The 22,259-nt window shown below is 35.3% G+C and overlaps 1 protein-coding gene across 4 annotated transcripts; it reads left to right on the top strand.

The window, feature by feature from the left end:
- The first annotated feature begins 269 nt into the window (after positions 1-269).
- fmnl1b (formin-like 1b) lies at positions 270-20,983 on the top strand. Of its 4 annotated transcripts, none has more exons than XM_079602352.1 (26): positions 270-842; positions 7,402-7,485; positions 7,898-7,978; positions 8,119-8,192; positions 8,376-8,459; positions 9,318-9,440; positions 9,752-9,839; positions 9,916-9,992; positions 10,109-10,202; positions 11,413-11,487; positions 12,157-12,267; positions 12,444-12,593; positions 13,022-13,123; positions 13,204-13,417; positions 13,909-14,061; positions 14,199-14,323; positions 15,611-15,813; positions 16,098-16,332; positions 16,789-16,857; positions 16,945-17,025; positions 17,394-17,523; positions 17,690-17,853; positions 17,960-18,061; positions 18,721-18,822; positions 18,911-19,025; positions 20,747-20,983. In XM_079602352.1, exons 1-26 carry the CDS (start codon positions 696-698, stop codon positions 20,845-20,847), a joined length of 3,084 nt encoding a protein of 1,027 aa, XP_079458478.1. In that variant the 5' UTR covers positions 270-695; the 3' UTR covers positions 20,848-20,983. The 4 variants fall into 4 exon arrangements, with proteins under 4 accessions (XP_079458478.1, XP_079458479.1, XP_079458480.1 ...); XM_079602353.1 differs by having other exon boundaries at positions 14,208-14,323; XM_079602354.1 differs by lacking the exon at positions 270-842 and adding an exon at positions 6,256-6,315.
- The last annotated feature ends 1,276 nt before the right edge of the window (positions 20,984-22,259 follow it).

Genomic DNA, 22,259 nt, shown 5'->3' on the forward strand with positions numbered 1-22,259 from the left:
AGAGTAATCAGTCTGTGTGTCAGGTGTGGTTCGGTTGTCTTTAGTATCCTAGCAGCAAACACCAACAGGAAACACGAGACTCCGGTTGTAGATGGACATCTGAGTAAGTATCAAGTGTTCATATGACACACACACACACACACACACACACACACACACACACACACACAGATGTGAGTCTACAGATCCGGCACTAGGACCCAGAATCATCCCTGTTCCTGCCTCCTCTCCTCGATCACTCACTCCTCTCCTCCCTACCTGAACTACTCACTCCAGGATGGAGCAGAGATGTCGCAGAGACACACGCAGAACCGGGTCAGAGACGAGACACATCCAGACAGAACATAGTCTTGCTCACTAAGTGTCATTTTCTTTCTGTATATAGAGTATTGTTGTAGGATTCACCTTCTGCAAATGGACAACGCCACCAGAAGACTGCAAGATACCTGAATAAGTCATCAACTATGTAAAAACCACAACCTTTTACATGGTAACTTACACAAACCAAACTACAGGATTCAAGCTACTGCTGGATTTTATCCCAGCATCGGACCTGAACGACTTCTACACAGGGACTGAACAAGAAGCCACTTTTAAGTGTTGAGAATCGGTCAGGTGTAAAGCTGTAGTCGTGGAAGTTCACTGAGCGAGACTCAGATTCTCTGAACTGTATATGTGTACCTCTACATTCAGCCATGGGAAACGCAGCTGGAAGTCTGGAGATGACCCCCGTGCGGGACATCAAACGGCCCCTCAGCACTTACGGGCAGAAACCGCCACCGGCCCCGAAACTGCCCCCACCACCCGAGGACGAATTAGAGGAGAGGTTCAGCAGTCTGTTGGTACGTACAGAACAAAATATATCACATGCAGAAGGCTAAAAACACACCAAACAGTGAGTTTCAGCTCTAATATATCATCTTTTTGTTAAAAGATTTGCTGATTGAATATAGAAAAGCGGTACGTCGAAGGGCTTCAATATGTGTGGTCGAGGGCTGAGATGTGCCACTGCATTTACTATGTTTGATATGCATGATGAAACTAATGTGCATCTCTCTGCATGGTTATGATCAAATGAATGATTGAAACTAAATAGCCGGTCCAAATGACATACTACAGCTAGTTATACCACGTTGTTGACTGTGTTGGAATGTTATGCGGATATGAATTTTGGAATGTTATGCGTATATGCTGAGGTGATTTCATTCATATTCTTGTGAAATCTGTAAGATCTCTTAGAGTATGAGTGTTATGCAGAAGTTATGCAAAAGTGAGACGTGCAGTTGGGAATCTTTAATGAGTCATTAGGTAGCCTATTTCATGTGCTTTATCTACATGTATTTATGATGTAGGATTTATGATCTACTTATTTATGATGAGTGTACAATATGTAAATGTGATGCTGTTTTAAGTACTTTTTTTATACTTTGATAGGCAATCCAAAATCCCACCATTACTCACCCTTACGTCATATTCCAATCTCGAGACTTTTTTTCTTTCAAACATTGAGGAGTAAATGGCTATCAAAAAGAACAAAATGCACATTTAAAGTATTAAAAGTAGTCTATCAGCACTGCATTTCAAGTCTACACATTTGTGAACAGGAACAGACTGAAATTTAAGTCACTATTTACTTAAAATCTTCTTTGACAGTTTGTCCTTCACTATATGAAAAAAAAGCAGCATATTTTAAGTATTAAATATCTTATTGTGTGTCCAACGGAAGAGCGAAAAAAGTTAATAGGGGTTTTAATAGACATGTTTGTCTAAAAATGACACACTTTGCCATAATAAATCATATATTGTTTGAGCACAGAATGATGCTGATATGATTATCTGCTTGGTTAGAGTTATAGTTTTAAGACTTGGAATTATCAACTATAAACTAGTCAAATTAATGCATGAAAAAGATGCATATAGGACACAGCCGTTTCCAATCTAAACAGACCAAATCCAACCACTCGTGTAAATACTATTTAAAAGGGATATTTATCCCATATTTCACTCCTATATACTGTATACTGTAAATTGGTTTGGCTCTGGTGTGTGTTAGTAAAGTCAGCTGTAATTTATTCCATGTTAATTAATCTACTCTGCCAATATCCTTGATGCCTCTCCTAAATCAGATAAACACTCCACACTTTCCCATCATGCAGCAGGGAAAGGCCATCTAATCTACAAACAAGTATTAAAGTGCACATGCGGGCTCTCCATCAAACTCAAACAACTTCATTTGATCCAGTCGCCATCTACAATGTCTAGAGAAAGACAGAGTTTGTGACTTGCTGTTTGTATAATGGAAATACGATGCAAATAATGCAAGTAGCATCGGCAGCGTGTTCATGGAAAAACACACTGAATTAAAGTGGGAAGCACTCAAAAACACACAAAGTCGGGTACCAAATGTAAATATTACAACACAAAGCATCAGTACAATAACCTTTAAGCCTGTTTAATAAAAGTAATGAGTACTAAATTATGAAACCAAGTCTTACATAACAGTGGCCATATACACAACATCGCATCACAGAAGTCCTGAATATAAGAGTGGTTATGTACACATGCAAACTCATGCAAATGTACAGAGAATTCTGCATTATTTTCTTTGTGAGGCATTTAAAACACACAAGCTGATGCTGTCTACATCGCCCTGCTGAGGAGAGGAGCGCACGACATCTGCAAAAACTACAGGCCTGTAATTATACAAATGGCCCGTTCACTTATTGATATTTTGCATGTGGCTATACTTACTGAAAGGACAAAACCATCCATCTTCAGCAGTAGGCCACCCTTCAGCTGAGCTAGAAAATAAATGACAATGAATCAAAGTCAGTACTGAATGTATTTCAATATACTTATTACTGCAGAAACTGATGGTGTTATTGAATAAAATATATCACTGATGGTACACTATGTAACATTCGGCCCTCTGGCGGTTAAAAAACATTTTGGGAAAGAACATTATGGTTGTGCTTCGGCTGTGCGGATCAATATGGCCCTTCACAATAGATAATGTTTTACAATAAACTCCGTTAGAGAGCTATATGGCGATTTATCTATTCAATATTTTAACTTACTCGCCTGTTGAGTAATAAAAACGCAATCTCTGTGTTGCTTTTACAACATTTCAAATCCCTTAGTTCTCACTATCTCCGAAAAGACAAGCCAATGTTGATTCTTGTTTTATTACGAGCTCTGTCACGTTCTCTTTTTGCCTGCAGGCTCTCCTCTATGGAGCTAAACGAGTCTCAATAAAGATAAATGCACACACTAAATTTTACACGTAAATTTTGTGTGTGCATTTGTGAATTTTGTGCGCATTTGTGTATCCTGTGTGTGTATTTATGAATCATGTGTGTGCATATATGAATGTAGTGTGTGCATTTATCTTTATTGAGACTCGTTTAGCTCCATACTCCTCTGTTCGGCGTTTGTTTAAAACGGGTGATTCCCCGGAGGTTCGAGATTAAGCGGCTCCATGTTAACCCTTCTCGCTCGTTGTAACAACTAACATCTGCCACTCAAACACCAGATACTAGTCAAATAGCCGAGGAGTAACATATTCCAGAGCTTACCATAGTGAATCAGGGAAGACAAAACATGTTTTTGGAAGAAGGATTGGTGATGTACTGGCTCTTTATTTAAATTTAGCTCATTTTAAAACAAAAAAGTTACACAGTGTACCTTTAAAATAATAGCAGTATAAAAAACATCAAGCTGAGCTCTTTAGAGATGTGAAATTATGAACTATTACAAATTCCTTGAGGTGATATTATAAAAAGTACCATTTTGGCTTACAAATATACAAAATACTCAAAGGAAAATATAAATTGTATTAAATATTCAGTATCATCTTCTAGTGTCATTCTGCCAAAGGTAAAATATGACAGCTCTGAATGACGACATTATGCATTATGCTCTGCGTGTGTATTGCAGTATACGCTGCTTTTATCTTTGATGCAACAATAACTGTATGTGTACATAGATTTGTGTTCTTTATTTAGGATTCAAAATAAGGATTAATTTAGAATTCTAGAATATGGAATCTTGAATATTCAAATAGAACCCTTTGGATTCAAAATAAACGGTGTCACAACATGTGATGAAGTTAGAAAATGTTTGCTGACCTTGTCCTGAAAACCATTTTACTGTTTTTATTTTTAGAGGAGGACTAAAAAAAGATAAACATGTAAAAAAAAAGACAAAGAAAGGGCAGACGTTTCACTCAGAAGGGAGAGAAATATAAGCAAATAGATGATGGTGGAAAAGTTGGATGCGTTTTGTCTTTTATTCTATATTTCTGCAGTCTCCTTTCCTCATTTTATAGGCAGAAAAGGTGAACTATAATTATTAAGAGAGAGACAAAAAGGAAACTATGCAGTCTGAATTAAAGCATGCAAAGAAATCACTGTGTCTACACAGCAGACGCAACGCAACAATTGTAAGATTGACAATTATAATCAATGGTGTCTGCACTGCAGGCTTTTCAGAGGAAGATTGTTTGAGAATGAGTGTGTGTGTGTTTGCCCTAAAGCATTATTTCTGCAGATTGCTGGTGTTCCTCCCCTTGACCTGTTTTATAAATTAGGACACCGTGCCATACTAATGTGTCATGCATTGCAAAGAACTGTAATTCAATATGCAACAGAATTTTTTTTAATGACAAAGCAAAAGTAAAACATGATAACATTCAAAACATAACATTCAAAAGATTAGGACGGGTGAAGAAGTCTCCAAGGCTGCATTTATTTGATCAAAAGTACAGTAATAACAGTATCATATTGTGAAATATTTTTACAATTTAAGAAAACTGTTTTCTATTTGAATATATTATAATGTGTAATTTGTTCCTGTGATCAAAGCTGAGTTTTCAGCATCATTACTCCAGTCTTCAGTGTCACATGATCCTTGACAAATCATTCTAATATTTTGATTTGCTGCTCGAGAAATATTCATATTATTATCAATGAGGAAACAGTTGTGCTACCAAATATTTTTGTGAAAACGGTAACACATATTTTTCAGTATTCTTTGATGAATAGAAAGTAAAACAAAAAAACAGCCTTTATTTGAAATACAAATCTATCTTATAACATTATAAATGTCTTTACCATCAGTTTTTATCAATTTAATGCGTGCTTGCTAAATAAAAATATTAATTTCTGTGTTCATCCAATGATCTTACATCTTGTAATTCATGTTGTTTCATCTACTTCTGATTACTTTTATGAGACAGATGACATCCAATATTCAGAGGTGTACAAACGTTTTCCTTTCACAGTCTGGCGTGGATAGACAGATGTTTAGACTGTTGTTTTGCTTTGACATTTACTAGTTCTTTAGTCTTCGGTCAGTCTCGGGTTCATAAGCGGGTCACAAAAAAGGCAAAATATTAGTTCATTGAGATCTTTTACAATGTAATGTTCCCAAAACAAATGATAACATTCCTGAGCTATCAGCTGAACGATACAGCCAAGGAACTGGGCACAAAACAAATACTGTGAATTCCAATCATCTCTACAGCAAACCAGTCTGTTCCTAAAGCAAATACTTTAAAGAAGTGCAATCTCACCTGCTGTATGCAGAAGGGAAAACTCCACAAACTGGCAGAAGTGGAAATACATTTACAAAGGGTTTTGATATTCTTATGGAGAAGACATTTCCCAAAATGCCCCCAAGTGAATAGCAACACCTGGCCAAACCAAACCCTCCAGGGGACGTCCCAATGAGAAGAAGAAGAATTACATAATGATTTAATTAATGGTGTTTGCTAAAGCAAGCATTATTTGTGTTCATAATTTGAGATTTGAACAAACAATTCCTATACGTATAAAAGGCATGTAACTCGAGAACTTGTCATGAATGAATGTCATCTATTACCTCTCCAGAAAACAATAGGCTACTTTTATTCAGCAAGGATGCATAAACTCTTTTAAACGTTATCAAAGAATGAAAAAAAAAGAAAAGAAAACAGTATTGCATTTGCCACAAAAATATTAGGCAGCACAACTGTTTTAAACATTGATGATAATCTTAAATGATTCTTGAGCTGCAAATCATCATAATAATGATTTCTGAAGGATCATGTGACACTGAAGACTGGAGTAATGATGCTGAAAATTCAGCTTTCCATCACAGGAATAAATTACATTTTAATATATATATATTAAAGTTTGAGAACTCCTGAGCAACTGCATAGTAACGCCCTGGCAACGCCCTAGCATAGCTGCAGTGGGGTTTTTCATGGGAAAACACCACTTAGGGTTGGTTGATTCGCAAAGATTGCGAGTTTGCTGTTAAAAAAGTGAGACGCAGGTCAGTGGAACGAAAAACAAATGCAAGGTCTAGAAATTCGTTTTTTAAAAGTTGAACTTATTTGAACTTGAGCGTCGCGTTTTTACTATGCCGTGTCATGCGCGAGACGCTGTAAAATACGCGAGATCAACAGTAAAGATGTACTGTATGTCTGGCGGGTGTTAACATTGAAAAACAATGGAAAAGTAGCGCATTGGAATGGAAAAAGGCGTTCTGTGTGAGTGGCCCATTTTTACTCTGCTCTCTGTCTGGAGCCTGTGTTCAGTTTCAGGTTCACACCGATGGCGACGAGTCACACTCGGCAGGGCCGTAGTAGATCCGTGCATGTGCGCGGACCATTGGCTTCCACTCTGCGACCTTTAAGACGATTTTCATAATGTTTTAGTTACACGCAGTCTGCATGCACAGTGTGTGTGTGTGTGTGTGTGTGTGTGTTTAATTCGGTATCATGCTCAGATGAGTCATTGAGGTAATTCTGCAGGGACCATAACAGTGTGTCTGTGTGTGTGTGTGTGTGTAAACACTCATGCTGTTCATATATTATTTAGGAGATCGTCATAGAAACAGGACATTCACACAGCACTAATCTACCGGTTCAAAAAGGGCATTCTTCGAGTCAGCATACCTTATTATACATGTGATCTGTCTGTCCGCTGCTCGTAAACCGTCTCACAAGACGCAACCGCTTACTCATCAGTTTATAAGTGATCACGTGTAAACGACTGTTATGTGTTATTGGAGCCACAGTAACTCAACATTTACACTGCAGTGATCTGGGAACATATAATAGCTTGATCTGGTCTTTGACTGCACACTGCAAATACAACTAAATCTGAAGAAAATGTGATGTATGATGTTGGGTGGTTGGCAGGGTGTTGCTATGCTGATGCCAAGGTGATTCTGGTGGTAAAGTATGCAATGAAAAATGGTTTTTAATAAAGTTTTTTGCTTAACCAAAGATGCAGCAATAAACAATAACAAAACATTTTTAAGAGTTTACCTCAGATCTAACAGTTCTGTTGAATTAATATCAAACAAATGAGACTTACCCAAAGGTTTATGTTGTCTCTTGCTCTGTGATTGTAGAATTCCATGAATCTTCCCCCTGATAAAGTGAAGCTGCTCTGTCAGTACGACAATGAGAAGAAATGGGAGTTAGTTTGTGACCAGGTAAGTTCAGAGTACACACATTCATTTACCATCTAAACCACATAGCACACCTTTAAAGGGGGTATATAATCAAAAAACACAATTATCCTTGCTATTTTAAAGTAAAAACGTCCTCTCCAGTTCACCCAGAGCATTTATAGAAACTAAATTCTAAAATTGGTTCAGAAAATATAATGGTTTTGATGACCCTTTTAAGATATGACCAAATAAATACACATAACTATTCCGTAAGAGGTTAGCAAATAACATTACACATCAAAGTAACAGCCCACTGAATTCAAAGGATAATGAGGGTGAAAAACGGCAATGAAAGATTAATTAAAACTTTTTATTTAAGAAACATGACTAAAATTAAATGTGGACTTATATGAGATTCAGGGGAGTTTACTATTCCTTCTGTGTCTGTCTTCAGGAGCGATTTCAGGTGAAGAATCCTCCATCAGTGTACATTCAGAAACTCAAGAGTGTTTTAGAGCAGGGAGGAGGCAGAAAGGTACTGATGTGTATGTGTGTGTGTGTGTGTGTCTGAATCTGAGAATGTGATGTAGAACTCATCCAATTATAATCAAACCGAAATATGTGATTTTATGTGTGTGATTTTAATTTATAAAATGACATGTGTGTGATTTGTAGTTTAAAAGGCGAGTCCAAGAATCCACACAAGTTCTGAGAGAGTTGGAGATCTCGTTGCGCACCAATCACATCGGGTAAGAGCCATCACATGACTGCCGAAAAACGCATGTTATTGACAATGCATGTTTCTGGCCTGATACTTTTTTACTACTTAAAGTTAATGCAGGTTTCATTTTCCCTGGAAATCTGGACAATGTCTGTGTCAGCACTGGATTGTCTTTTGTTTTTTATTTGTGATGTTCTCTCTGTCTGTTCAGGTGGGCTGAGGAGTTTCTAAATGAAGAAAACAAGGGTTTAGACGTGCTAGTGGACTACCTCTCTTTCGCTCAACGTGCAGTCACGTATGTACACAGACACACACACACAAACACTGTCACACAAAGGCACAAAAGAGGAACCTAAATTCGTAATGTGACGAGGCGTCTGGGAAAAGAATGTGCTCTGACCATCCAGTGTCTCAAACCAAACTCTGATGCCAGCTAACACTGGTATTATATTCACTAGACTAGTCTGAGTTACCAAACAACAACTAAACAAAAACACTGTAAGGCAATCAAAAGACTGTATGCAACCAAGTACACTACCGTTAAAATGTTTGGCATCTGTAAAATGGCATTATTTAAAAATGTTTTTAATAGAAGTCTCTTCTGCTCACCAAGGCTGCATTTATCGGATAAAAAATTGTCAAATATTTTCATCATTTAAAATAACCATTTTTTTATTGTAATTTATTCCTGTGACCAAAGCTGAATTTTCAGCATCATTACTCCAGTCTTCAGTGTCACATGATCCTTCAGAAATCATTCTAATATGCTGATTTGATGCTCAAGAAACATTTCTGATTATTATTGTTGAAAACAACTTTATATTTTTATGGAAACCATGGAACAAATTTTTTTTAGAATTCTTTGATGAATAGAAAGTTCAAAAGAACAGCATTTATTATTAAGTATTTACAGTCACTTTTGATCAATTAAAAAAACATCCTTGCTGAAAAAAGTATTTATTTATTTTAAAAAATATTATTGACCCCAAACTTTTGAAAAGTAGTGTAAATTGCAAACCAACTTTTCAGTTCATCTACTGTATTAACAAAAAGTTAATGCAACAGTTATTGTTTGAGTGGATACCACAAACTAATATACAGAAGTGAACAGAAATATTAACATGCATTCATAAGACAGACTGTGTTTTTACAGATATGACATGGAGAGCTCCGATAATGGAAGCTTTGAGGAGAAGTCTATAGAAGATCTGACCACGAGCGCCACAAACTCCCCCACACACAACTCCCCACGCACAGGACGGTCCTTCGCTGCAAGGTCAGTCATGCTGATCACAAATCTACAGGAAGAAACCCAATCACACAAAACATCACACACACGTGCTAAACACTATCACTGTAACTTCATGAGATCATAGCACACATTCAGACACAAACACACACCCGTCCAATCGCTTCTATCAGGATCAGCTGCATTCCTGATACAGAAAGAGTGTGTTTGTGTGCATCTGTACGTCACATAAAGGGATTTACTTTTAATGATTTTGAGATTACACAATACTATAGTTCTGCTTTGAATCAATGTGTTTGTGTATAAAACTGGTTTTACATGATCTATCTTCTCCTCAGGAAAGCTCTGAGATACTCGCGTCTGCTCAGCCAGAAGAACCACCTGCATCTCTGCATCATGTGCATTCGCACCATCATGAACTACCAGGTACTTCTCACTCTCGTCTCGCCTCGTCTCATCTCTGCTCTCGACTAATGCGTGCGTCCGTGTGTGTGTGTGTTAGTTAGGGTTTAATCAGGTGATGGCTCATCCCAGCTGTGTCAATGAAATCACTCTCAGTCTCAACAACAAGAGTGCCAGGTGAGAGGAGAGTGTGTTTTGGTTTTGAATGTTTTTGTTTCTACACTTCTGTCCTTACATATGTGTGTGTGTGTGTGTGCGTGTGTGTGTGTGTGTGTGTGTGTGTGTGTGTTTAGGACTAAAGCACTGGTTCTGGAGCTCCTTGCTGCTGTGTGTCTGGTTCGAGGAGGTCATGAAATGATTATTGCAGCCTTTAATAATTTCAAAGAGGCAAGAAAAGAACACCTTTCTTTCTCTGCTCATCCGTCTCACTCTTCTTATCATCACCGTGTCTTCTTGGTCTTATTGTGCACAATTCAACACTCTAAAAATAAATAAATAAATAATAATTCAAACAAATATACCAAAACATAATATATTCCAAAAAATAATAAAATTATATATATATATATTTATAAAATGTCTATAAAAGGTTTTAATAAAATATAATCAAACGTAATATACCAACATCAAATATAAGTACATATAATAATAAAAAGAAAAAAATTATTATGTATTATACTATTGTATTATGTTATTAAATATTTATTATAAAAATATTAAAAAGTAGTTGGTTGTAATAAGTTGGGTGTAATCAAGTATAAATCACAAATACAAAAACATAATATAGTCAAATAATAATAAAAAGAAAATTATAAAAAGAAAAACAATTATAATATTAGATATGTATTATAAAAATAATTAATAATATATAATAAAATATAATATACAAAAACATAATATAATCAAATATAATTAATATTTAATAAAAAATAATTAAAAAATATTCTAATACAATATGTGATTAATAATATTCACTTTTCATCAATCAATGTCGTTATTTCAGGGACCAAAAACCTGACCCAAACTCTTAAGTTATTCACACGGACACTTGATGAGATTTAGATACAAGTGTCTGATCTGCGGATATCAGCCGTGACACCCTGTCTGAGAGCGAGAGACGTGACACACGCTCGTGTGTATAGGAGACCATCCTGCAACCTCACACACACGTCCTTTTTGTCTCAAAGACATTTGTGTGAGTCATGATTCAGATGCCTATCTCTGACACCAGAAAGCATTACGCAAACTAAACTAGAGATAAAACCAGAACAACTATTGGTTATACTTGCGTGGGGGTTTCCCAACCACACTACTTCTTTATGTCTGTGAAAGCACATTTGCATATTAATGTTACACAGTCTTTCTGTGGTGAGAGCTAAGTAATAAGAATATTAAACCAACAATACACTGTCAGATGATAAACTATCCTTATGAAAAGTGTGTAACCAAGATATACCATACACACATTTTCTAAAAATGTCACAGTCGGTTCTTTTGAACCCTTTAACTTTTATTTAATGGCATTATTACTTTATGCTCAAGTACTTGCGCACTTGCGCGCGTGTGTGTGTGTGTGTGTGTGTGTGTGTGTGTGTAGGTGTCTGGAGAGAAAAACAGATTCGAAAAACTAATGGAGTATTTCACAAATGAAGACAGCAACATTGATTTCATGGTGAGGACACAGAATCCTTAATTATATGACATTTTTCTCTATTCATTTTCCTATTTAATAAGATTCTTACACTAACTAAGCTATTTAGTTCAACATCTCTGTATATGCCATATTAATACTGTATAATGTATATGGTCCATTTGATCATTGACTAAATTTATCAGTGATTCTTGATATAACTTTTCCAATTCAGGACTAGCATTATGTTTGAGTCCACTTGGTAACACTTTACAATAAGGTCTCATTTGTTAACATTAGTTAATGCATTAACTAACATAAACTAATGCATTAACTAACATTACAGCAGTTACTAGCCTTTGTTAATGTCAGTGAATAAAAATGTTCATGTTAGTTCACAGTGCATTAACTAATGTTAACGGATACAACTTTTGACCTCACAAAAGTGTTGGTAAATGCTTAGATGAACATTATTTCAAAGTAATAAATGCTAAATATTGTTAACTATTAGTTTATGTTAGCTAATGTTAACCAATGAAACCTTATTGTTAAGTGTTACCAATTTTCTATATGCATTTCAAGTACATAACACACATAATGCATTAGGTTTCTAGACATAGATTAAGGTTTTTCCTATTCTACCTGACCTTTTAATGTAGGATCATCAGTGTGTGGAAACTGATCAATATATGTTTCCTTTTTTACCTTTAGGTGGCTTGTATGCAGTTTATCAACATTATTGTGCACTCGGTGGAGGACATGAACTTCAGAGTGTATTTACAGTATGAGTTTACACAGCTGGGAATAGACGGCTATCTAGAGGTGAGCAACTAACCTAAACCACCGTTTAAAAGCTTTGGATGATACAGTCGTTTATTCAACACGGATGCATTACATTGATCAAAAGTGAGACTAAAGACATTTATAGTGTTACATATAATGTGTGTGTGTGTGTGTGTGTGTGTGTGTGTGTGTGTGTGTGTGTGTGTTGTGTGTAGAGGTTAAACGTCACTGAGAGTGAGAGGCTGCAGTTGCAGATTCAAGCGTACCTGGATAATGTGTTTGATGTTGGAGCGATCCTAGAAGACGCCGAGGCCAAAAATACAATAATGGAACATCTAGAGGAGCAACAAGAACAAAACACACAGGTACACACACACACACACACTACTCGAACCTATACTGATATAAATCTGTTTGATAGTCAAATGCACATACAGTATGTCTGCTTTTTGAATCAATAATAACAAAACAAAACAACAGTAGATTAAAATAATAAAAAGGGAATTCATGACAGGGAGGAAAATAACTGCCCAGTGCGAAGAAGAGGTGCATTAAAACCGTTTAATGCACAGCTAGCCATGGATTATCCCGCTTATACCATGGTCATTTGCCAGCATTGACAACATAAAGCATTATTTTTTACAATTACGGCTCGTTAGATCTGCGTTAGCATTCTGCCCGCTTTGAATCAAACACAGAGATAAAGTAGATAAATTCAGTATCGAGAGAGAAAGGACAAAGCTACGTACGACTTGTATGGTTAGACTTAAGTATGGTTATTTGTGTATATCAGCTAAATACTAGACTGCAGCAGTGTGAGAGTGAAGCTGCGGAGAAGACATCTGAACTCGAGAAACAACTCATGGAGAGTATGAAAGAGGCAGAGCTTCTGAAGGTAACACACTATACTAGTACACACACACACACACGTTCACTGGTGTTTCCAGCCTGTGTAGCTTTAGTGTGTGTTTTCAGGGCAGTCTGAAGGAGGCGCACGCTCAGGTCTCTCAGATGCAGCAGAAGGAGCGAGAGAGAGAGACACAGAGTGAGAAGGAGAGAGAGAGAGAGAGACAGCACTGTCAGCTGGAGAAGAAGCTTCAGGTTCTAGTGGATCGGGGTCTGATCCGCATGGAGAAATCCCAATCCGGCTCGCTGGATTTACACGTTATGCCTGCCGCTAACACAACAGGTGAAGATCAAATATACACTCAACCAGTGCTTTAATTCTATTATCACTTATTCTAATTACATTCTGTTGTATTCAATTATAATTATAGTTTTATTTTATTTATTCATGTATTATAACTTTATTATAATACGATTACTGTAGATTAAACCCTGAAAATTATAAAAAATATATTTATTTATGTATATGTATATGTATATATATATATATATATATATATATATATATATATATATATATATATATATATATATGAGTGTAATCTGTTGACGTTTGGTTTATGATTCCAAATAGTTTTTTGGGTTTCTGTGTTTCTAATTCTAACATAGGAAAAATCTAGCCTAATGAGTGAACTAAATTCATAAATAATATTCATAAATAATAATATAATATAATATAATGTTTAATGCAAATAATAAATGATAAATGCAAAGATAAGCACGGTTACATATTTCTGTAAATAATAAATAAAACATTTCTCTTTTAATCCCAAGATAAGAGTACAACAGAAACGAAGGCCTCTCCTGTGATGCAATCTCCGCCCCCTCCTCCTGTCCCCGCCCCTCCTCCACCTCCTCCCCCGCCCCCTATGAGTGAAGCTCCGCCCCCTTCACCGTCACCTGGAAGGGCAGGAACCGTAAAGACAGGTGAGAGAAATTATGACAGTCATGTATAGTACAAAAATGATTAAATTGATTAAAATGATTTTCAATGAAAAGTGGAGCTGTGGAAAACACTGAAAGACTTTTGTGTGTGTGTGTGTGTGTGTGTGTGTGTGTGTGAGGTGTAAAAGGTAAGAAGCCAATCAAGACGAAGTATCGTATGCCACTGCTGAACTGGCAGGCTCTGCAGGAGGAACAGGTGGCTGGCACGGTCTTCACAGAGCTGGATGACGAAAGCGTGCTTGGGGTCAGTCAGTTCAGTGTGTGTTTATAACTCGGTCACAGAAATGCATGAAATAGGGCCTCCTGAAAATAGAGTTGCAAGAAACTTTGCTGCTTGTTGCTTTTTTCTTCTTAAAGTACAGTATATATATTTGAATTATTTATAAAATATTTGAATATAAACATTTTTTTTTTTACATTTGAGTAATACAATTATATATATATATATTTTTTTTTTTATTATTGTAATAAATAAATAAATGTGAGGGTAGTCCTTCCCGATTTGTATGCGTGTTTCTTACTTGGCTCATAGAAATGCATGAAAAAGGGCCACATTGAAAATAGAATTGTAAGAAATATTTGCAGGTTTTTACTCCTTGAAATATGTTTTATTTAGTGAGATATATATACAGTATATATAATTGTTTTAATCTTTATCAATTTAATTTTAATATAAAATAAGTGTGCGAGTGTTTCTGAAAGAGGGCCACCTGGAAATAGAAAAGCTAAAACATTTGCTGCTTGCTGCTTTTTCCCCTCATGTTTTTTTATTATTATTTAAAATATATTTTATTATGAAATATATTTTAAAATGAAACGATTTAGTTTTTAATGTTCGTAAACATTTTATTTTTTGTTTTTTTCTTGATTTTTAAAAATATGTATTATAATAATTAAATATAAAATATTTTTTAAAAGTGAAACATAATTCTTACATTTTATTTCAATAAAAAATGCTGAATATTTTAGGAGTGCTCATAAGCCGTTTTATCTCAACATTTATCAACTCATAAGCTGAAGTATCTCAACATTTGTGACCCTGGACCACAAAACCAGTCACATGGGTCAATTTTATGAAATTGAGATGTATACATCATATGAAAGCTGAATAAATACGCTTTCCATTGATGTATGGTTTGTAATGATAGGACAATATTTGGTCGAGATATGACTATTGAAAATCTGGAATTTGAAGGTGCAAAAAAATCTAAACATTGAGAAAATCTCCTTTAAAGTTGTGCATTTATGTTCACGATTGTGCTGCATTCACTCACAAAAATACATGTTTTATATATTTACGGTAGGAAATTTACTAAATATCTTCATGGAACATGATCTTTACTTAATATCCTAATGATTTTTGGCATAAAAGAAAAATCTATAATTTTGACCCGTACAATGTATTGTTGGCTATTGCCATTGTTGGCTGTGCGACTTGTGACTGGTTTTGTGATCCAGGGTCACATTTATCATCAGAATTGATTTGAAGTGAAGGACTAAAGACGATGTCACTCTCTTCCTGTCTCTGAAGGAGCTGAATATGGACGTCTTTGAGGAGTTGTTTAAAACTAAAGCTCAGTCTGCTCCTGTGAACGTCGGCACTCTGAAGGTGAAAGTGGCTCTTAAAGCATCTAGTAAAATCTCACTACTGGAGCCCAACAGGGCCAAAAACCTCGCCATCACACTGCGCAAAGGAGGCATGAGCACCGCTCAGATCTGCACTGCGATCCAAACGTACGTTCAACACCCACAATCACTTACAAAAATTATATCAATAAGTTATGACAACATACATTTTTACATTGCTTTAACTCATCAAAATTTTCAACTTTTTTCAACTACAAGATTCAACTAATTTTTTTTAAGTCAGTTTAAGCTGAAATTCCTTAAACATCCAAGTTGTTTGTACTTAAAAAATTAAAGGCAGCAACTTTTTTTTTTTTCAGTGTAATGATACGTTTCTTTTCTTTCACGTCACACAAACCAAACTAATCCTGCTCCTCTCTCTGTGTGTGCAGGTATAATCTTGCTTTGCTAAACTCCGATTTTCTGGAGCTGCTGGAGCGTTTCATCCCGTCTGATTATGAGCTGAAGTTGATTGATAATTTCGAGCGTGAAGGACGCCCCCTGCTGGAGCTCTCAGAGGAGGACAGATTCATGGTGGCCTTCAGCAAAATCCCACGGCTGTCACAGAGGATCAGCACGCTAACATTCATGGGAAACTTCAGCGATAGCATCCTGCTATTAAAACCTGTGAGTACAGGTGAAACTCGAAATATTTGAATATGGTGCAAAAGTTCATTTATTTCAGTAATTCAACTTAAAAGGTGAAACTAATATATTATATAGACTCATTACATGCAAAGAGAGATATTTCAAGCCTTTATTTGTTATAATTTTGATGATTATGGCTTACAGCTTATGAAAACCTTTTCACAATATTCTAATTTTGAATTTGGGGTTTTCATATACACTGTAATATACACTGAAAATTAATTATTTTGCAGTTGTAAGGAAAGATTAGTGGAGTACGTTTTACAAGAAAATACTATTTCAGTCATTCTACTTGAAAATGTAATTCAATGTTACATGCCAATTCTTTGTAATTTGTTGTCGATTGTTAATACACCAAAAAAATGTCAGTGTACTTTAAGTCAACATAAAATCTAAATCTATTTGCTTTCTTTACATGTTTACCTTATTTTGTAGCAATTAAATGCCATCATCGCTGCTTCCATGTCTATCAAATCCTCCAGCAAAATGAAGAAGATTCTAGAGGTAAAGAGAATCCACTGTCAGACTCGACTGAGATTATTTCAAATAATACCTGTAGTGAAAAGAAAATGATCTTTCTCTGTTTTCTAGATCATTCTTGCATTTGGGAATTACATGAACAGTGAGAAGAGAGGATCCGCATATGGATTTCGACTCCAAAGTCTGGATTTGGTGAGAAAACGTCGATAGCTGGCCATTTTGAGATTATTGGCATATAAAGCAGATTAAACGTTTTAGTTTATTAGTGTCACTTCCAACAGTGTTTCCAATAGATAATTCACATATTGTGCTTTCATATAGTTTTAGTTCATTTAGGGTCAAATAAATACCTAATTTACTATTAATTGTATTTTGGGGATATATAAGTGATTATTCAATTGAAATAAATAGGCAATTTTATTAACAAATACATTATTGAAAATAAAGGATTTGACTGAAACTAGGCTATTTACAGTACATTCTTGCATTCAAGGTATGTATTTGATCAGTTCATGCCAAATGGGCACGTTTATTAATTTATCATACATTTTCACTTTCAGCTTCTGGACATGAAATCCACAGATAGAAAACAGACACTCCTGCATTTCATCGTCAGCATCATACGAGAAAAATACCCTGAGCTGCGCAACTTTCACACCGAACTACACTTTCTGGACAAAGCTGCGCTGGGTGAGTGTTCACACACACACACACACACACACACGCACGCACGCACGCACGCACGCACGCACGCACGCACGCACGCACGCACGCATCTGCTAAATGAAAGCTAATGCACAAACTTATATATATATATATATAGGCTAACCTGTATGTTATTACATCTTTCTCTCAGTCTCTCTGGACAGCATCCTTGCCGATGTGCGGTCTCTGGAGAAGGGAATGGACGTGATCCGTAAGGAGTTCCACCAACAGAAAGACAGCGCTGTCCTCACAAACTTCATGTCCAATAATGGCAGTCAGCTGGACACTATTGTTAAAGACAGCAAAACTGCACAGGTGGAGATGAATTCAGTCCTGTGCTACATGGAAATCATATTGAATTTGAAATCAGAAGACACAGTTATGAATGATTGCTTGATCAGCTCTGTTTGTCTCTCTACAGGAGATGTATCACTCAGTGGTGGAGTATTTTGGAGAGAATCCCAAATCCACGCCCCCTTCTATGTTCTTCCCTGTTTTCGCCAGGTTCATTAAAGCATATAAGGTGATGAAATTATTACAGAGTGCTACTATCACATCAGCATATATCATAATAGTTATGAGAGATTAAAATCACGAAGATACAATGAAAAAAGTTTGGTGTAGGATTGAACTATTTTCACTCGGTGTAAATTTCACAAATAATTACAAAGAAATGGCAAGTACACAATTAATTAAACATACAATTTTGAAGTAGCAAGACTGAAATAGTATTTTCTTCTAAAACATATTCCAATCATTTTTTTATTTACAATTTTTTGAAAAATATAACAGATCCTAATGATGACAGTAGATGAAGAAGAGAAGTGGTCCAAGCACCGAGCCCTGAGGCACCCCATAGCTAGATATTGCAACTTAGACACGTCGCCCTTACATAAAATTGTGATTATGACTACATAAAGTAGTCATTAAACAGTATTTGATACAGACTCCCCTTTCAAGTGCTGTTTGCATTTTAAGTGTCAGCTGAATTAATTACCTTAAACTTCATTAGAACTTTTTGGACCATTTATTCATTATCGCAATTCCTCACCATTTTTCTTAAATAGGTATTAATAAATAATAATGGATAAAGACTCATCATAAACTCCTCTTCTGTAGAGAAAGGGGTTGTAGCACAATATTAGCCAGTGTTGTTATTTTTGAATCTTTCTTTCTCTATAGCTGGCCGAACAGGAGAACGAACAGCGGAAGAAATTCTCTGAGAACGATGACAGCGTATACTTATCCATCTCTGACCCTTCCATCACATCAGTGAGTAATAAGGTAATGCAGCGTGATTGACAGAGACTGGAATACTTGAGAACAGGAGGTGAGATATAAAGACATCTTACCGGCCTGTTGACGTCCACAGATGCCAGCGCTGCCACGATTGCCACAGGTGGATCTGATCGCAGAGCTGAAGCGCCGGCAGATGACACCGCTCGTGCGAGAGGGCAAAGACGGAGCCATCGAGGACATCATCACAGGTCAGTCTGGGGTCAGGGTTCAAAAGTCAACTTGCTGCGGGTGTGTAAAACCACTGCCCTAACTTTGAATATTACAATTAGAATGAGTGATTTTACCACGGTTAGGGGTTTTATTATAAATGACGCAAATAAAACCTGACACATACTGTACCTTTACACCAGATGCGTGTGCTCAAAGTAAGGGGGGTCCCAGAAAAGTTTAGGGAAAAAACTATTTACTTTCATTCTGCTTTCTAAAGAATGGTCAATTGCTACAAAGAATGATTCTATTGGCAGGCATCATTTTATGCACCGTACTATAAAAAAATTATAAATGTGCATAATACACACACACACACACACACACACACATACAGTATGTAATGTATATACAGTATATACAGTATATATATATATATATATACATATATATATAATATGCACATTTATAATTAAAATTGGTATAGTATACCGGTAAATGGTTATTTATAGAAAAGTGTATATTGTATTTACATGTATGCAAAATATAATATTTATAATAAAAAGTTTCAGTAAAAATTTTTATAGCATAAATGTTTCTTTATACAAATGCATTTTTGTTTACAATATAAATGTATACAAAACTATTGAAAAATATGTACATAAAGACCCATTTATAGTACTATAATAATTTAAAATTATTATAGTAATGTAATGTAAATATAATTATGTATATATTTAGAGTTAATATAGTATTGTAAACTATAAAATATTGAAATGTATTTATATAATATAGATTGGTAAAGATTAATATATATTCTAAACAAGTAAATATATTTACTATAAATACTGTATATTTAAACATTTATATAACATACATGTGTATAAATACTCCTATATACAGTACTATACACATCATATTTATAATGTATAAATATAATAAAATATATTCATTTTAATAAATACATTTCTATAAAATAAATAATATTATAAATGTAAAATTAGATGTTTATAGTTTATATACATTTGAAAAGACCCATGTATACTATAATTTTTTTAAATATATTTATAACGTATATTTTGACATTTATATAATATACATAATTCAAGATAAAGATTCAGAAATGTAAATATAATATTTTTTAATAATATTATATACATTTGTATAAACACTCATTTATACTATACAAATGAGTAATTTCAATATGGTTTATAAATATATTTATATGTATTTATAGTTCATAAGTCTAACTGTACACTGATACTCTCACAAGAATTGAACACCGAGCGTTTGTTCTTCGTTCCTCAGTGTCTTGGGATTCTTTGCCTAGTCTAATTCTCTCCGCACTCGTCATTTTGTCAGTTATTTCTGTCACTCTATTTTTCGGCTTTTGATATTCAGAGTATATTGTGTATTTAGTTCAATTTGTCTTATTTGTGGCTTCCTCTAACATCTGTGTGTTCTGTCTGGTTCCCAGCTCTGCAGGCGGTGCCGTTTACGGCCCGTTCTGGGAAGCGTTCCTCTCGTCTGCTCTGCGATGGGACTTCTTTATAACCGTCTCTTGCTTTCTCTCTTCTGTCTCTGAAGGTATCGCTCTTCCTCTAGACACTGCTATCCGTGTCAGCTTTGCTCTTCTGTAACACTGAACTCCCTCAGCTCCGTCTTGTAGATCTGATGTTTCCCTTTCTTTCAAAAGATCTTCATCAGGGGAGGACTCTAACTGCGTGTGTTTGCATTCGTGTGTGTGTGTGTGTGTGTGCAGATTTGAGGAACCAGCCGTATATCAGAGCAGACGGAGGTAGACGAAGCGCCAAATGGAAACCGGCTCAGCAGCTTCTGGTGTCGTCAGACATCTCTCTGTGAAACACAACTAATGAAGCCAAAAACAGTTTACAAGAAATATTTAAACAGCTACATTAAGCTCTAATTTATTATTATTATTATTATCATTAAGCTCTAACTAATTTATTTGAAATTCAGCAAACACTTTTAGGGAAAACACAAGAAACCTGACAAGAGCATGTGCTTTTATATTTCATATTTAAAATGAAAAGAAATTAATTATTTAAATAATATAATTGAAATAATTTGACTTAGAACTGAATTCCGTATAGTTTGATTTTGGGATGAAATATGGCAAATTCTTGAAAGGTTTTGTAAGACTAACCCTTGAACAACTGGATTTTCAGCTACATTTCACATTTAGAGACTTTATATCGATATTTACATGTTGTATTCTTGAAATGCTAACTGTACGCTATACTGAAAACTAGCTTCGTCTAGTATGTGTATATATGTTTTTTTCATACGAATCAGTCTTTTTCTTTCTACATGCGGTATGCATTACATAATAAAGATTTTTTTACTGGAAAACGGCCAGTTTACACATAAAACGTACAGCATTTCTGGATAACAATTAGCGCACAAGTCTGTAGTAGAAGATATTCACTTTAATAGTCACAAAAACAGCACGAGAACATTCAAAACCAACAGTCTCTTGTACATACAGAACCAGACGAGGTTTATTCAACATTAAAACAACTTTTGCATTATAACATTTCCATGTAGATATATTTCTATTGGTCAACATTGCATTCACACTTTGTTATTGTTTTATCACAAGTAGTTGTCGATAGATTTATATACATTCTATATGTTGCGTTAATGAAAAATGGGGGTTACGGTACTTTTTTTAGACATGTTAAATCACCAAAGCGGTTTGGAATGCTTGAATGGTTTGTTACAGATCAGACAACAGTGAAAAGGATCTGATTGACCCCGTCTACTCACATAGAACTATTTTTATTCTTTAAAAAAATTCGGAAATCCATCTATCTTACACTTGTAAACAGAACTTACAGAGAAGAGGATTCTGCATGCAGACTTTGAGAAGATAATCTATCTACATGCAGTTCAGAACCCTCAAAATCTTTTGGTAGAAAACAAAAAAGTTTACAAAAAAATACCCTAAATGAACATATCCATGATCATACAGTTTATACACAGTTCTTCTGTTGTTTTGTACATGTATTTTGCACATTTATCAGTGTGTCAACACAGCATATGGTGCTCGGATGTGCGTCGCATCAGAGTTTGGGTCTATTCTACTTCAGTGAAGTCATTTTAAGACACGACAAAGAAAGTAATGAGGTATGTATTAGGCATCTGATGGACACGACCACCAAGCCAAACTATATAACATATATATATATATATATATATTGAGCAGAAAATGGAGAAACAATGGCAGTGAGGCAGTTGTTTACAAACTCTTG

Source organism: Phoxinus phoxinus, assembly GCF_949152265.1.
Source record: "Phoxinus phoxinus genome assembly, chromosome: 24".
NCBI lineage: Eukaryota > Metazoa > Chordata > Actinopteri > Cypriniformes > Leuciscidae > Phoxinus > Phoxinus phoxinus.

Bases quoted from the DNA above. Each gene is read 5' to 3' on its own strand.
- fmnl1b (XM_079602352.1), top strand. From the start codon at position 696: ATGGGAAACGCAGCTGGAAGTCTGGAGATGACCCCCGTGCGGGACATC. The intron at 14,324-15,610 runs GTCAGTCAGTTC...CTGTCTCTGAAG, and splicing joins ATGACGAAAGCGTGCTTGGG to GAGCTGAATATGGACGTCTT. The intron at 17,524-17,689 runs GTGAGTGTTCAC...TCTTTCTCTCAG, and splicing joins TCTGGACAAAGCTGCGCTGG to TCTCTCTGGACAGCATCCTT.